Source organism: Tiliqua scincoides, chromosome 2, assembly GCF_035046505.1.
Source record: "Tiliqua scincoides isolate rTilSci1 chromosome 2, rTilSci1.hap2, whole genome shotgun sequence".
Lineage (NCBI taxonomy): Eukaryota > Metazoa > Chordata > Lepidosauria > Squamata > Scincidae > Tiliqua > Tiliqua scincoides.
Window position 1 is genome coordinate 148133709 of NC_089822.1, and position 15256 is coordinate 148148964.

At 46.8% G+C, this 15256-nt stretch overlaps 1 protein-coding gene across 4 annotated transcripts in view; it reads right to left on the reverse strand.

Moving 5' to 3' along the window:
* The window catches only part of SDK2 (sidekick cell adhesion molecule 2), a 357514-nt gene extending 342618 nt beyond the window's left edge, over window positions 1-14896 (reverse strand). For all 4 annotated transcript variants that reach the window (XM_066618344.1, XM_066618341.1, XM_066618343.1 and 1 more), the window contains exon 1: window positions 13797-14896. In XM_066618344.1, the coding sequence (XP_066474441.1) occupies window positions 13797-13878 (82 nt within the window). In that variant the 5' untranslated portion in view covers window positions 13879-14896. The remainder of the gene's footprint in view (window positions 1-13796) is intronic.
* Window positions 14897-15256: the final 360 nt, after the last annotated feature.

The window sequence follows — 15256 nt, forward strand, 5'->3', positions numbered from 1 at the left end:
CAGCCCCGCAATGGGGCTACTCTCTTTTGCGGAATGGAATGTCACCTAAAACGACACATCTGCTGAGCTAGACAAAGCTTCAACTTTCAAAGAGGAAAACAGGCTTCCCTAGGGAGATGTGGGTTGTTCCTAGGGGGGAAAGACCAAGCCACTTCCCCATCTGTTTCAGCCCCAGAAAAGCTGCCTCTTCTGAGGTGAGTTCACCATGCCAAGGTTGAAGGATCAAAACTACATTTTTCATCAGAGGTCCTTATCAAACTCCCTTCACTTCCTGAGCTGAGGCAGATGGGAATCTGAGAAAGGGTCTTCTTGGTTGTATGTAGAAGGTTTCATGATCAATCCCTGGTAACTCCAGTTAGGGGTGGAGACCTGGAGACCTTGGAGAGCTGCTGTCAGTTAGTGCAGACCACATCAACCAAGCTAGACAAACCCACAGTGTGATTCAGTCGAAGGTAGCCTTAAATAGGTTCATATGATTACACTGTGTTTGTGACAAACGGGGCATGAGGAAAATTTGGCACTGTAGTACTCAACCCACTTTAGAAAGGTTTGCATCATCATGCAAAGTGGGATCAGTGATTATGACAACATGTCAGATGACAAATGTGCAATGCAATCTGCAGTGTGCATGTGTGTACTGTGAAAATCACACAAATGCAGTGTGTGCACTGTGAATTTTTTTTTTTTTAAAGCATCTAGTCCTAAGAGGCCAGTTGTATTTCTGTGGTCAGGAAAGAATGTTATTCCATGCCAGATTGATTGCGATGCTGAGGTTTTGTGTTCATTTGAATTTGTATCAGCACCAACATCCTGGCCTCAAAACGAAGAATTCCGGCTGGAGAATAATGGTACTAATTTGTGCGTGTGTATAAACACACATGCGTGCACTGTGAAAATTAAAACACTTCCCAGTTTATCTCTACCTGCCAAAATCCAGGCCAAATGCAACAAAAAGTCCATTAAAGATTGAGTCTTAGCTTTGATGAACTTGTGGGCTGACACTCTGCCCCTGATTGCAGTAAACTACAATCTGGAGGGTAACAAAGGCTGCATTTAGGGCTGTCCACAACTGGCCTAAAGTCCCCAGGAATAAGCATCAATCACCAGGTGAGAGCAAACCTGGAGACTTTAACAGGATTATAGGAATCTCCAATCCTGGGGGGCAAAAAATCAACAGGAATAGTTTCAGCCAAAAAATTAGCTCTTAGTCTGTGTTACAAACTGGCTTGAAAAATCTGGCAACAATGCAAGAGAACTCCTACCCCCAGGCCACACACACTATACCTTTGAGATCGTGAGATCCGGAAAAGAATCACATTCTGTTCACCAACGCTTTATCAACAGGTGCTTCTTTCCCAGGTGCACTTTGGTTCCATCCACTTGTACAGAACAAGGAACAACTGAAGGAAATGGTTGCCCCCATATATGATATTCTGCTATCCCATGGACTTGAAGTGGAGAGAATTCCCAGCTGAAGCCCCCAATTTATTTCAGCTCCAGTGCCTATTAGCTTGGCCCAGCCCTGATTTTATTTCTTTGACTTCCATGCATTAGAACCAAGCACTGCAGCAGGAAGAACAAGGCAGGGCTATTCTGGGACCACAGCAGTATCATGAATGAAGTACCTACCAAGGTCCCAGCAACTTGTGTTGCTATGACCTGTGTTGTTATGAAGCAGGCAGTGCATAATGATGGATAAGAGATATCAACGATCACTTAACATGAGGGTCAATTATAAGATCCTCAATGATAAGAGAAGGTCTTTGCTATGTTAAGGTACAATTTTGGGGGAGGGTGCAGCTCTGTGATGTTTGTAGATCACAGTACATGCTTTGCATGCAGAAGATCCCAGGTTTAGTCCCTGCCGCTTCCACTTAGAACAGATAAACACCTGTGTTTGAAGCCCTGGAGAGCTGCTACCACTCAGTGCAGACAATACTGAGCTAGATGGACCAAGGGTCTGAGTCAGTATTAAACAGCTGTGTACAATCCTAGGGAGGAAAAAAAGTGAAAATTCCACTTCTGCTCTTCTTACCATGAAAGCTACACTGAAATATTGGTCTAGAGGAAAGAAAGCAGAGCTCAATGAAAATGCTCTCTGAAGTGTTTGTCCTGCCTGGTAGACAGAGGCAGGTAGGGCTGTGGAGGCACTCCAGCTGGGACCCAGCTCCATGCTTGGGGGCCATCAGTCCTGTGACATATTACCCTCCTGATGAACACAGCATTCCACTGTGGATAATTAGCAATTGGCCCTAATCAATAAGTTATTTTTTGCCCTAGGCAATTAATAATTACATGCTGCAGCTCTACAACAATTACACTTTCAGCACTCCTTCCCAGATTGTCTTTTTGCCTTCTTAAACAACAAAAACTGTGGGTAATAAAAGTTTTCACTCCTACTCAAGGGAAGCCATTAGAGCAGTGGTTTTTTTTTCTCTTTTAGAATTTTTGTTGTTTCTGTTCCATTCTTCTGTCCTCCCCCCCACCCTTCTTTGTTTCTCAAGCTCTTATTGATCAGTCTTTCTTTAGCTGACGGAATCGATCATGCAACAAAAGACTGATGTCTGCTCAGATCTTTGTAGGAAGATGCCAGACTATTGTACCCCCTTGACTTCCAAAACGCAGGCTCTTAAGCTTCTCTGGTTGGAACCTGCTAATACAAATTTTAAAACAATACAACCAGCGAAACAGAATAGGCTTTTGCTACCACAGCGAAAACATTTTTAAAATGGTAGTCCTCTTCTAGTTAGGAGGGGGAGAGCATCCATCCCCGTTTGCCTGTGCATATCATCTTATTCAGTGGCTGTCTGCTGGTGTTTCTTCTCCATCTTTTTAGATTGTAAGCCCTCTGGGGACAGGGAACCACTCTTTGATTTATTTTGTTACATAAGCCATTTGGAACTTTTTTTGTTGAAAAGCTTTACAGAAATATTCTGAAAAACAGTGATACACAACTTGTTTACATTCAGTAAATTTTGTGGTTGTGCATGGCATATCAAAAGATTACTCTTTTTCACATCTTGCATGGTCTGCCTCACCTACAAATAGGTACACAAAAACAGCCATGCACTGGATCACACAGCCATTCATATTCTCTCATGCTGGGATTTTTCAACTCTGGTCACAGTTCTCATGGAGTCTGGGTGCAACAGCAGCTATATAAAGAGATAGCTGGAGGGAGATCAGTAGATGGCCTCAGCTTAGCTCAGTCAGAAATACACACTTCTGAACCTGGACATGTCCTGCATTTACTTGATAAACATTAAGGAGCTCAGATCAAAAACAGGAAGTGTAGCATATGGTTCTCATAGGTATAGGCCTGAGGCACTTCGATTGTTAAAAAAAAAAAAAAGGTTTTATGTATGAAAAAAGTCACAGGGCCAATTTGAAAGATACTCTGATTGCCTGAGCAGCTTTAAAAGGGAAGGAAGGAGCATGGACACAAGAACATCATGAGTCTGTATGTGTGTCCTTCAAGGTTACTAAGAATTCTGGGCACTGTTAGAACTTAGGGCACTGTTAGATACCAACTGAACACCAGTTAAAGCTGCATACAGCGCATCTTGCTGTACAACGGTCATTATTTCCAGAGACACCATTGCATTGTGAAAATATAACGTGAATTCAATAAAGCATTTTTTTTTTGTAATTTGCACAAAGAACTCAGAAGCTGAAGTTTTTGTCACAGACCTAAGCTATTTCCTGTTCTAAAAAGTGATTTACAAGATGCCTGTTGTGCTCTTTAGGGGCCATGGTTATCAGTTTACACAGTGTTATAATTATAAAAACACATATTACAAGGTTGTATCCCACCCTCAACACACACAGCCATGTTGTTAAAAATGCTCCTATTGGCTGAGATACTACCAAACCTTTCCACCCGTATCACTGATTGGCTTATCTAACACCCATGCGGTCCTGTTGGTGGCAATCTTAAGCCCATTTGAGTGAACAACATATTGTACAGTGAAACTTGTTTTACTATGGAAAATCCCTCCTAATGTGATTTGATTATAAAGTGAACCCCTTGTAAAATGGGGGATCCAGTGTATTTAACGATGCCTCATTCATGAACTACTTCATATATTAGATGGAGATAAACCTGGGTTTGCTACAGAGTGCACAATCACCATAGAATGATTGGAAGAGTAATTGGAACTGTAGCCCATTACAGTTCCTGGAGAAAAATACATATACATCACATTCACATTCTGTTATACCTTTGGGGACACATATGATTCTTCCCTCACTTACTAAAACCAGACAATAAACCTGTGATAGATTAGGCTGAGAGAGAGAATCACCATGCTCCATGCATGCATGCTCCATGGCTGCGTGGGGATTTGAACCTCTCTGGTTCAATCTGACATACTACCCACTAAATCACATACAGCACACCTAAAAAATATAACGTGCACAGTGGCCCTTTCTTTTGGAAATGAATTGACCTGCCCCAAAGGCACAGAGCTAGGATGCAACAAAGCAGCTGATAAATCAACAAGTGTCTGAAGACGAGCAGGATAGATCACATTTTAAAAGCAAGGCTTTTCTGGAAGATGTGAACAAACTGATCATGTTCAGCTCTGAGATGATGGATGGGGAATACAGACACAGTTCTCAACTATACACAGGGCCATTACAGAGAGCAGTTGTCTACATGGTCACCAATGGGCCCATATGTGGAAGCAGCTAGAGCTGCAGGCAGGCAGAATTTAATTTAATTACTGGGGAGAAACTGTAAGAAAGTCAGGGAGAAAAATATTACCAAGAGAGGTCTTTAAGAACTGGATGTACAAAAAAATAAGCTTCTGGGGAAAGTTTGAAAGAATTCTTCTCTTTGAAGACTAAACGACATGGCCTTCACTTCATACAATCAAAGTACAGACATAAAACAGCAAATGATTGCTTTACTCTGCAGTCTCCAAACCCATACAAAAGTCAGTTTCTCAATAGGATTCCATGTCCCAGGCACCAGACGAAAAGAAAACAAGTTATTTCAAACTAAGCCCAGACTTAACCACCCCAATCTGTCTGTAAACATGGCTAAATTATCAGTCAGATAATTGTTAAAAGCACAAATTGACTATTCAAGGGAGAAAAGCCTGGAGTTTGGACCTTCTCTGCTTCTCCCAACAGTTGATCAGCACCATCATCAATTCTCTGGTCAACTTTGTGGCTGGATTAGGTCAAGAATCACACAAACACTACCTGGTTACGTGCAGTTTCTCATCCAGACGGAGATAAGTGAACAGAAGTCCCCTAGGTGAACTGGAGTATGTTTAGGGGTACCACAGCTCCTAGATCCTCAGTGAGAGGACAGACTGCTGCATGTAGTCCTTCACTAGAATACTTGGCTCCTTCTCCTTCCAGAAGAGATGCTGGTGTAGACAGTAGTTCAAGAAGTGGTTACTTCGCCAAGGAGACCATACCTTCTATTTGCTTTGCAAATAAGTGCCCAAATGAGACACTATGCAGGCCATGTGGCTGGTTCCAACTTAATATCCCCCCTGGAAACACTGAGGGTAATCTTGCAAATAAGGCCACAAAATAATTATTAGTTTTCTGCCCACAGTGGAAGTCACATGGAACATTAATAGTAAGGGCTTAAAAAAAAACCCCACAAAAGTCACTCTTTCCCCCTTTATTGAAACTACCCCAGCTGGTCATCTGGAAACAGCATATGATTTGTGACAGGTGAGTAGGCAACAGACAAACCTGATCCTGTAAAGAAACAGATGATATGACATCACTGCATCAAGCATGTGCCTGCTCTTGACAGGTAGTAGGCAATGTGTTGCAGACAGGGTAGGGGGACACTGGATAGTAAGTCACGTGTTTCACTAGATCAGTAGTGCTCAAACGTTTTAGCACTGGGACCCACTTTTTATAATGACAATCTGTCGGGACCCACCAGAAGTGATGTCATTAACCTAGAAGTGATGTCATTGCTGGAAGTGACATCATCAAGCAGGAAAATTTTTAAACAATCCTAGGCTGCAATCCTAATCACATTGACCCAGAAGTAAGCCACATTGACTACCATTGTTAAAAACATATACATAGTAGCCTGTTAAAGTACAGATCTACAACATTTCCCCAAGTGCAGTCACATACCATGGTAGCATTGTGTAATACAGGGTTCTCTAAACTTTTCGGCCAAAGGGCCGCATCAAATATCTGGCATGGTGTCGAGGGCCGTAAAAAAAATTAATATAAAATTTAAATACATTAGAGATGGAACTTAGATGGATGACTGAAATGAATGAATGAATGAATGAATGAATGAATGAATGGGCTAAATGTCCAGGATTTCTCCAAGCACCAACACAGCCCAAGAAATAAAGCACACACACTTAAGTGAACACCCATTCCCCCACCCCACAAGCACAACTCTGGTTGTGTTTGGTCAACTGGGCCAGAGGCTCTCAGGGGATCAGAGGCTGGCCGCGGGCTGGATAGAGGCACTCTGCGAGCCACATCTGGCCCCTGGGCCAGGGTTTGGAGACCCCTGGTCTAATATATTAAAAATAAAATATTGAAATGAAAGGGGCCCCACCTGAAATTGGCTCGCGACCCACCTAACTACTGTGTTGTTGTCACCCCCCCCCATATCAAGTTGGGCCTCAAGTCTCCAAATGTTTCAAGGACACAAATTATTGTATTTTAGACCATAGGGGTTTTTAATCGAGGTTACCTGGTGTCTTCACAACTTCTTTTCATTCACTCTTTACAGAAATTTGTGTTATATTTTAATTGCAAGAAACAGCCCTGTCTTACAATCAGAAAGCAGGATTCACTGAAAAGTCAATGCAGAAATCAAGTGGGGCGCCCTATGCCAATTCTCCTTCCAGTGCTGAACAACAAATTTTTCTTCATATCAAATGTGACTATCTTTTTAGTAAAGATGATAGAGCTTCCAAAATAAACCAGAAAAAGTTCAACGCGCAGGCATAATAGGTTCCGATGCCTGAGAGCAAATACAATGCTTGGGAGCCCAGGAGACAGAAATTCAAAGACAAGGAAAAGAAGAACTCAGCAAGCGCGAGTGAATCAATCAAAGAGACCGTCACAGCTTCTGACACAGAGGCCCTTCTGGATAATATACTGCAAGTTTATCTGTTATGTTCTGGACTTAATTACGGTGAAATTATGGCCTAGGTGCAAAGAAGAGGCAGCATTAAGAGCCAGGAGCACGGAGAAGGCTTTGGTGTCGTCAGCTGCTGGAAACAATGACTATAAATCAAAAAAAGGGAGAGTATATTCTAGCTGTGCCTTGGATATTACAAACCCTAGGGAAAGAGTCAGAGGCTCTTCCATAATCACAAAGCTGGCTTCCTCAGCAGGGAACGTTTCCACAAAAGTAGCACTGCCCAGAAACTAGAGGTCTATTGTACAGATTCACAAGCCAAAACAGTGAAAATAGCTATAATCCTGATGATCTGGATGTAAGCATATGTGAACTCTCCTCCACATCAAGAGGTTACTCCACATCCTGGAATGGCCCCCCTGTTATCCCTAGCTCTAAGAACTACTCGTTATGGATACTGCGGCACTTCCTGCAGCCCCATTGCTACATCACTGGAGTTGGCCTATCTCCAGAGATATCACTACAGTTTGTCACCCGGTACAAGAACTCAGTGCATCACCCCCATGATGGACTTCCTCCCATATCAGACTATGCAGAATAAATTACAACATCACACACATGCCTAAATGCAGTGGCATCACTAGAGTTGGCGTAACCCCTATTAACTTTATTTATTCATTTTAATATATAACAGTACAGGTCACCCAACAAATCAGCAACCAACAAAAAAGCCAGTGGCCAACTTGATGGCACTCACACAACTAAATAAGGGCCCAAGTGTAAAGAGGCCCAGCACGTTTATAGCACCCACCGTGTAAGGAGTACCAGTGTTGGGCCAGCACCAGTAGGAAGAGGACGTGCTGCCACCCGGGGGAAGTACAACTGCCCAGCAGCAATGTGGCCTCTGGGGAGCAGGGGGGACAGAACAAGGGGGAGAGCAGGGTGGGGAGAGGAATGGGGGTAGGAGGGGGTTGGGACTAGCTGAGCTCTTACCCTGAACTCTTGTGTGAGGCCTTCCAGCCCAACATGAAGTCTCTCAAATCTGCACTGGCAAAATAGCCAGTGCAGACTTGAGAAGTCCCACTGCGGCGCTTGGCTTTCCCTGAGGAAAGAGAACAAAAGTCCCCTTCCCCCAAGGAGACCTCTGACTGCTTCCTGGCACCTGTTGGATACAGCAAGAGCCGCTTTGGTGCCACTGTTCCAATGGGCACCAGTAAGCTCAGGATTGGGCTGCCTGAGCTCTAGCATTAGCTCTGATACATGGAAATGAGAGCCAACTAACATACTAACATTTTATTGGTTTCCTGCTGTGTCATAACACCACCTCATTGGCTCTTGGAACAATCAGTCTCATTGGTCAGTTTTGTGTTAAAGAAATCTACTTTTTGTCACATAAGGCAGTCCTGTTTTCTTTTTCTGGTTAATTGCCCATAATGTTTGATTGAGATAATTCAGCACAGTTTGTTTGATTACATTCTGCATGAAATTACCTTCCAATGAGAAATAACATGGTATTATTCATGAATACACCTTTTCCAAAAGTTTTCCAAGATTTTCGGCCACTAGTGGTATCACCCCAACCCCCGAGGGTGTCACCCGGTGCAGTCCGCACCCCCAGTGATGCCACTGACTATCTCCCAGTATTTGCTTCCACTTTACGATGGTAGACATATCTCTTCCCTTTTGCACCACCACAGTTTGTTCTCTTACAATTTACTCCACAAGCCCTTTAATAATCTCTGCAACTGTGCAGAACCACTTGGAACAAAATGGTGCCTTAGCCAACGGCACTGCATGCAACTAAATCAGTGGCTTACTATTATGAGGAAGTTCCATGGAGCACACACCCCCTGAAACCTGGAGGGGGCACCATACACAGTAAACACGCATGAAGATTTGGTGCACATTTCAAAGTGTTGGATGTCCAAATAACACAACCAGGTATCTAAGGCTGCAATCCTAAAACACTTTCCTGGGAGCAAGCCCCACTGAATACAATCGGACTTACTTCTGAGTACATATGCACTGAAATGTGTTGTAAATGAAGCCATCTGGTCTTTCTCACTTAAATCCTTCTTTGTATATGTCCTCACCATTCAGACACAATATTTATAGCCAGATACCGCACAAGCTATTGCCTTCCTTACATTATTGGTATGCCAACTAACTAAATGGAGCTTCCCACATATTTTGATGAAGTTCCTAGCTGAGTTTATTTCATTAAAAAATCAAAAGCAGGCTCCCTTATCTTTCCCCCAGAAGGCAAAAGACACTAAAGCCCCAATCCAGAACTAGCATCCTGGCAGAGCAAGATCTTTTGCATTGGTGCAAAAGCTGGGCTGCTGTTGTGAGGGTCTGGGCCACTGTCACACACAGGCAGTGATGCTGTGCATGTAGGGTTGCCAACTGACCACCATACTAGTTTGCTCTTGTGCCTTTAACAGCAGCTTAATCTGGAAATCAGCAGGTGAAGCTTTTTGTGACACAGAGAAAGGCATTATCACTTGCTAATATCTTCATGTCAAGTTGTTATTAAAGCACAGGAGCAGGAGTCAATAACAAAGTTGGCACCCTAATGCCATGTGATAAGACACAGTCATCCCATGGTGCCCAGTGTTATTGTCCACTAATGTGATAGCTGGTGCACAGGCACACTTAATTCTTGCTTTTGCATTAAGATGTCCCAGAAGAGACCATGGATGTACATGTTGACAACTTTATGCATCTTCTAAAATCATCTGAAAACTGGAACAAAAAAAAGACTGAAGTACTGTATATGCATCACTGGGGGTTGTAAGAAATGGAGAAAAATGCACAATGTTAATAAAATTTACATACCCCTCCCCACATACACACAACATATTAAGCAGTGACAACAGGGTGATTTAGGCTGCAATCCTATCCACACTTACCTGGGAGTAAGCCCTTTTGACTATAATGGGGCTTTCTTCTGAGCAGGCATGGATAGGATTGGGCTCTATGTCATATTGGGGTAAAAACTGTCATTCAGGTTTATGTCCATACTACAGAGTGGGCGTGAATTTATGCAATGCCTCAGAACGGCTGTGTAAGATAAACCCATTTTGTCTCATGAAAGTCTACCATAAAAAGAAAAGCACTGTTTGCCCCACCTCATCACCCCCTTCCCGGTCCTCTTGCCCTACCAGGTAGTATAGAGTTTCCAAGACAGTACATTGGCCTGTGCAACCAAATCAATGCTCTCTGCCTAAAGAGGGAGTCTATTTATGTATCTCATTCAGATAATAGAGGCTGTGCTGAAAATAGTCTGCACAGCACATAAGCATCCTGGAGGCAATTAGCTTATCGCAGGGTCCTGTGCTGGCTTGTGGCATTTGCCGACCATGGGCTGTCACAGAAGGGCACTCTCCAATGACCTTTTTCAAGGGCAAACTCTTCATTTGACTCACGTGAGTGGGTTTTTTACAGTTAAGCTACAACACCTCTGAAGAGCAGAAAATGAACAGAACAGAATAGTGCAGCAGGAGCTGGGAGGGGAACCTGAGGGTTTCTGCAACTGGTGGCTGCACTGACCTAACCCCAGAGGTTCTTATGGATCTTTAGCTAGAAAGAGGCACTCCCATTCAGTTGCAAAGATGGTTAATCTTAAATATAACATTACAGTGATGGGGGAGGAAGGAGAACAGGACAGGCTTTTCCTTTCATCTCTCCAGTGATAATTATACAGCAACTGCCTTGCAAATCCCACCATCATCCCATTATGTGCTCTTAGAGTCCTGCCACATCCACATCTCCACACAGTGCTTCACTTGAGCCGTGCCTTGCAAGGCAAGTGTGTTTTCCCTTCACATCAGCTCCTGTTATGAAGCTTTGCTATTGCAGGACTGCCGGCTTTTGGGGGGGGGGGGAATAAATCAAGTGTGGGACCCTCAAAGTGCCTGCTTGGTGCAAAACTCCCTGGCAGCCCCAAGAAGCAGTGATCATCATCCGCCTCCATGGGTTCAGCCGGCCAGACCATGCTCCTGCCTCAGTGACAATAAATCTCTCCTGGCTGTATTGTTATCTCGACAGGTCAAGAGATAGAAAATGAGAAGAGAAGGTGCCTGGGTGAGATATATAGGCGCACCATAAAACCTGCTCCAGTCATTTGAAGCGTCTGTGTTTGGATAGCTAACCAAATATTGGATCAATCCTTGGAAGAAGTGCGAGGTGGGGGGGGGGCACACCTGAAACTTGAGGAGCCCTGAGGCTCTGGAAGAAGAGGGGAAGGGGAGATAAGAGGGCAGCAGCAGCAAGAGCCAGACATCAGCACTAGGAAGAAGCTTTTTTGGTGCAGCCAACTTCAGCTGCCTGCAAGCCAGGCAGAAAACCAACGGGTGAAGCGGTCCTGACTCTCCCAGCTCCCCAAGTGCGTCTCTTCTCTGCCAGGCAGGCACCCAAGTCAAGTCCCATTTCTCCAAGCCACCCAAGGCGTTTGGAGGGGCCAGGACAAATGGGGGCTCTTAAAGGCACACAGACCTGGCCACGCTGTCTGCCAGGGAAAAGCCCCCTCTCCGGCTTGCGTATTAACCTTTTCCCGGTCAGTGGGTGGCCAGAGAATGGCAGGCAGCGGTCATTGTCTCCAATTAAAGCCTCTCCCTCCCCCCCCGTCGGAATTCCCAGAGCGGGAGCAGAGCCACTCCGGCCAATGGAGTCAGACGCCGCGGAGGAGGGAAAAGCGGGCAGAATGAAGCCGGGGGAGGGGGCAAAGAAAGGCGCGCTGGACGGCCGCCTTCCGGGCTGCTCCGGCGAGGCTGCCCACCTGTAAGCGGCTTTGCCAAACCCCCTTATCGCCAGACAGCAGGCTCGCCAGAAAACCAGGTCACCCTTGGGCAGCGCGGCGGAGGGGACTGCTGCGGGTCTGCTTCCGTGGCGATGCTGGAGAAATCCCCGCGCACTGGTGAGGGCCACACGGTCGTCTACCCAGGTCGAGGCTCCGGTAATCCCGACGCACAGCCCAATCCTAGGCATGTCTACTCAGAAGGAAGTCCCACTAGAGTCACGGAGGCTTACTCCCAGGAAAGTGTGGGTAGGATTGCAGCCTTAGGCTTAACCTACCCACACTTTCCTGGGAGTAAGCCCCCTTGACTCTAATTGGACTTACTTCTGAGTAGACATGCCTAGAATTGGGCTGTCAGGCTGCAATCCTATCCTTAGGATTTACCTGGGAGTAAGTCCCAGTGACTATAGTGGGGCTTACTTCTGAGTATACATGCATAGGATTGGGCTCTCAGGTTGCAATCCTATCCACATATACCTGGAGTAAGCCCCATTGACTTTAGTGGGACTTACTTCTAAGTAAACATGCATAGGATTGGGTTCTCAGGCTGCAATCCTATCCACATTTACCTGGGAGTAAGCCCCAGTGACTATAGTGGGACTTACTTCTAAGTAGACATACCTAGATTGCACTCGTAAACCAGTATTTTCTGGGGGGGGGGAAAGAAGTTTCTCTCCCCCCCCAACCCCCAAGAGCTGGCCCCACGTGTTGCACATTCTTCTCCCCGGGAAGTTCTCCGTATCTCGGAGCAGCACGGCATGCACACAAAGGCCACCCCCGAGAACAAACAGCGAAGCCCGTTCTGACAGCGCAGCCCCCCCCCCCGATCCGGTCTACATCCGCCGCCGCCGCTTGGACACCAGCTGCGCTTTTGCAAACTCCGGGCAGCCCGATCGTGCTTACTCGGAAGAAAACCCAATGGGGCTGTGCAAGCCTCTTCCAGCTGACGTGGAAACCAATCTCGCTGAACTCAGTGGAACTTGGAGCCCAATCCTATGCATGCCTACTCAGAAGCAAGTCCCATTATAGTCAATAGGTCTTACTCCCAGGTAAATGTGGATAGGATTGCAGCCCTACCTCTCCGAAAGGATCTAGGATCGGGGTGTGAGAGCCCAATCCTATGCATGCCTACTCAGAAGTAAGTCCCATTATAGTCAATGGCGTTTACTCCCAGGTAAGTATGGTTCGGATTGCAGCCTTAGTTCCATGAAGGGATGCGCAGAACTTGGCAGTACATAAATACCTCCCCTACACACAGTACAGTGCCCGTTCTATTCATCAGGGAAACCCCTCTCCTAGTCCCCTGGTCAGTCTCCTTCACTTTTATCTTGCTCCAATCTCCAGAGTCTCTTCTCCCCCCCCCCCCATTCTCTCCCACTCCACTTTGATCTCTTGATTACTTTTGAATAGGCATTTCCAGGCCCGCAGACGACCGACCAGACGTAAACTTGGAGAAGCCGTTCTCCTCCTCCAGACATCCATCCACAAAACAAACCTTCTCTGTCTCCCCCACCAAAACACCAATCGCACAAAATGAAGAGAGCAGGGCTAAGGGCCCAATCCTATCTACACTTACCTGGGAGTAAGCTCCACTGACTATAATGGGACTTACTCCTGAGTAGACATACATAGGGTTGGGGAGTCTAAGAAAGTTGAGGAGTTCCCCTCTTCTCCTGCCCCCCTCCCACTGAACTGGCTTCTATTCGCAAACTCGGTCGGTGAACCGATAAACTTATGTTCTCAGTCCAACTCATCCCCCATTATTACAAAGCGCGAGCGATTCACCGAAGACTGGTTTACAAGGCATTTACGTCTTCATTGCGCTGTCCCACACGCAGCCCAACCCCCAACAACAACATACAAAGACAGAGATGGGGGCTTCATGGCCAAGCCCCCTCCTGCCAGGTTTACCTTGAGCTCCGACTGCAGGGACACCCAGAAGAGCGAGGATCGTGCAACACATTAGCTCCCAGCAGCTGCTAAGCCCTGCCATGGTGACCAGCCAAGGACAGGAGCGGGCTTGGGAAGGAGGAGGAGGAGAACTTCTCCGGGAGTTTTATTTTGTTTTCAAGATAATCCCTTATTTTTCTTTTGCCTGCTGCCGGATCCCAGAGGGGGGATCTGGGGGGAGAAGGAGTGAAGCCGTTTCTTCTTCTTCCACTTGGACTCTCTTCCCTGGCCAGACTTGAAGGAAAGCCACTCCGTCTCTCGGAGCTCATCAAAAACCAGGAGGGAATAATTACATCCAATTAAAACCCCCTCCGACGAACGCCTCCAAAAAGTCTAAGGCGAAATGGGAAACTGCCAAGCCTACCACGGAGCCATTATCTCCATCCTCCAGAGGCTGTGTTTTGTTTTTTGTTTTTTTTTTGGGGGGGGGGGTCGGTAGTAAAAGAAACACTTGTTTTGCAGACACGTTGCTGCTCACCTCCAGTGGCTCACTCCCCCTTGCAGTTCTGGATCGGGTTGAGCCTCGGGGAGGATGCAGCAGCAGCAGCACCGGTGAAGAGGGTTATGCCCCTTTGATGTGGTGGTAGGAAGAGGAGAACCTTTGCCAAAGAGGCTCCGAGGAACTGTGTGCTAAGAGAGCTCCGGGATCCTCCTAAGATACTTCTAGGCTACGCAGATGAAGACAGATCAAAGGCAACGACTGTGGAATCACGAGGGACACACACACAGAGATCCCCCCACTTGCAAATCCCAGGCAGAAGGAACTTTCTCTCGGCGGGCGCGGCAGCTGGCTGGAGGACGCAACAAAAGTTTTGGGGAGGGGGAAGCCGATCTGGGGGGTCTCTCCCCTCCCCGGTTCCTACTCCTCAGCCCGTCCGAGGAGTGATCCCCATGGCCGGAGGCAGCGGGCTGCTTCTCTCTCCACCCAACGCCCCCCCCCGATCCAAGAGACGAGCAGGCAATGGGTCTGCAAGGGCAGCCGCGGCGCGCCTCTCTTCGCGGTGGCTCGCCGGCTCCTCCAGCGAGGCTGCTGCTGCCGCTGCTACCCTCTCGCTCCTTGGCTCGGCAGCGGAGTGAGCGGAAGATCTGGTATCAGCAGAGCCGGGAGCAGCGGCGGCTGCAACCTCAGCCCTCGGTAGGCGGAGAAAGACCGAAGCCGGCAGCGCCATCTGCTGGCTGGCGCTAGCCGTGCCGGGCGGGGAGGGATAGCGGTGTCTGGCCGAGCCCTGTTATCAGGTTCTGCGGGGGGCGGTGTTTGGGACTGGGTGGGAGGCACCTGCAGCCGCGGCAAGCAACCCACAGCCCAATCCTATGCATGTCTACTCAGAAGTAAGTCCCATTAGAGCCAATGGGGCTTACTCCCAGGAAGGTGTGGATAGGATTGGGTTGTCAGGCGTTCATCACTCACACCCCAGGGTGCA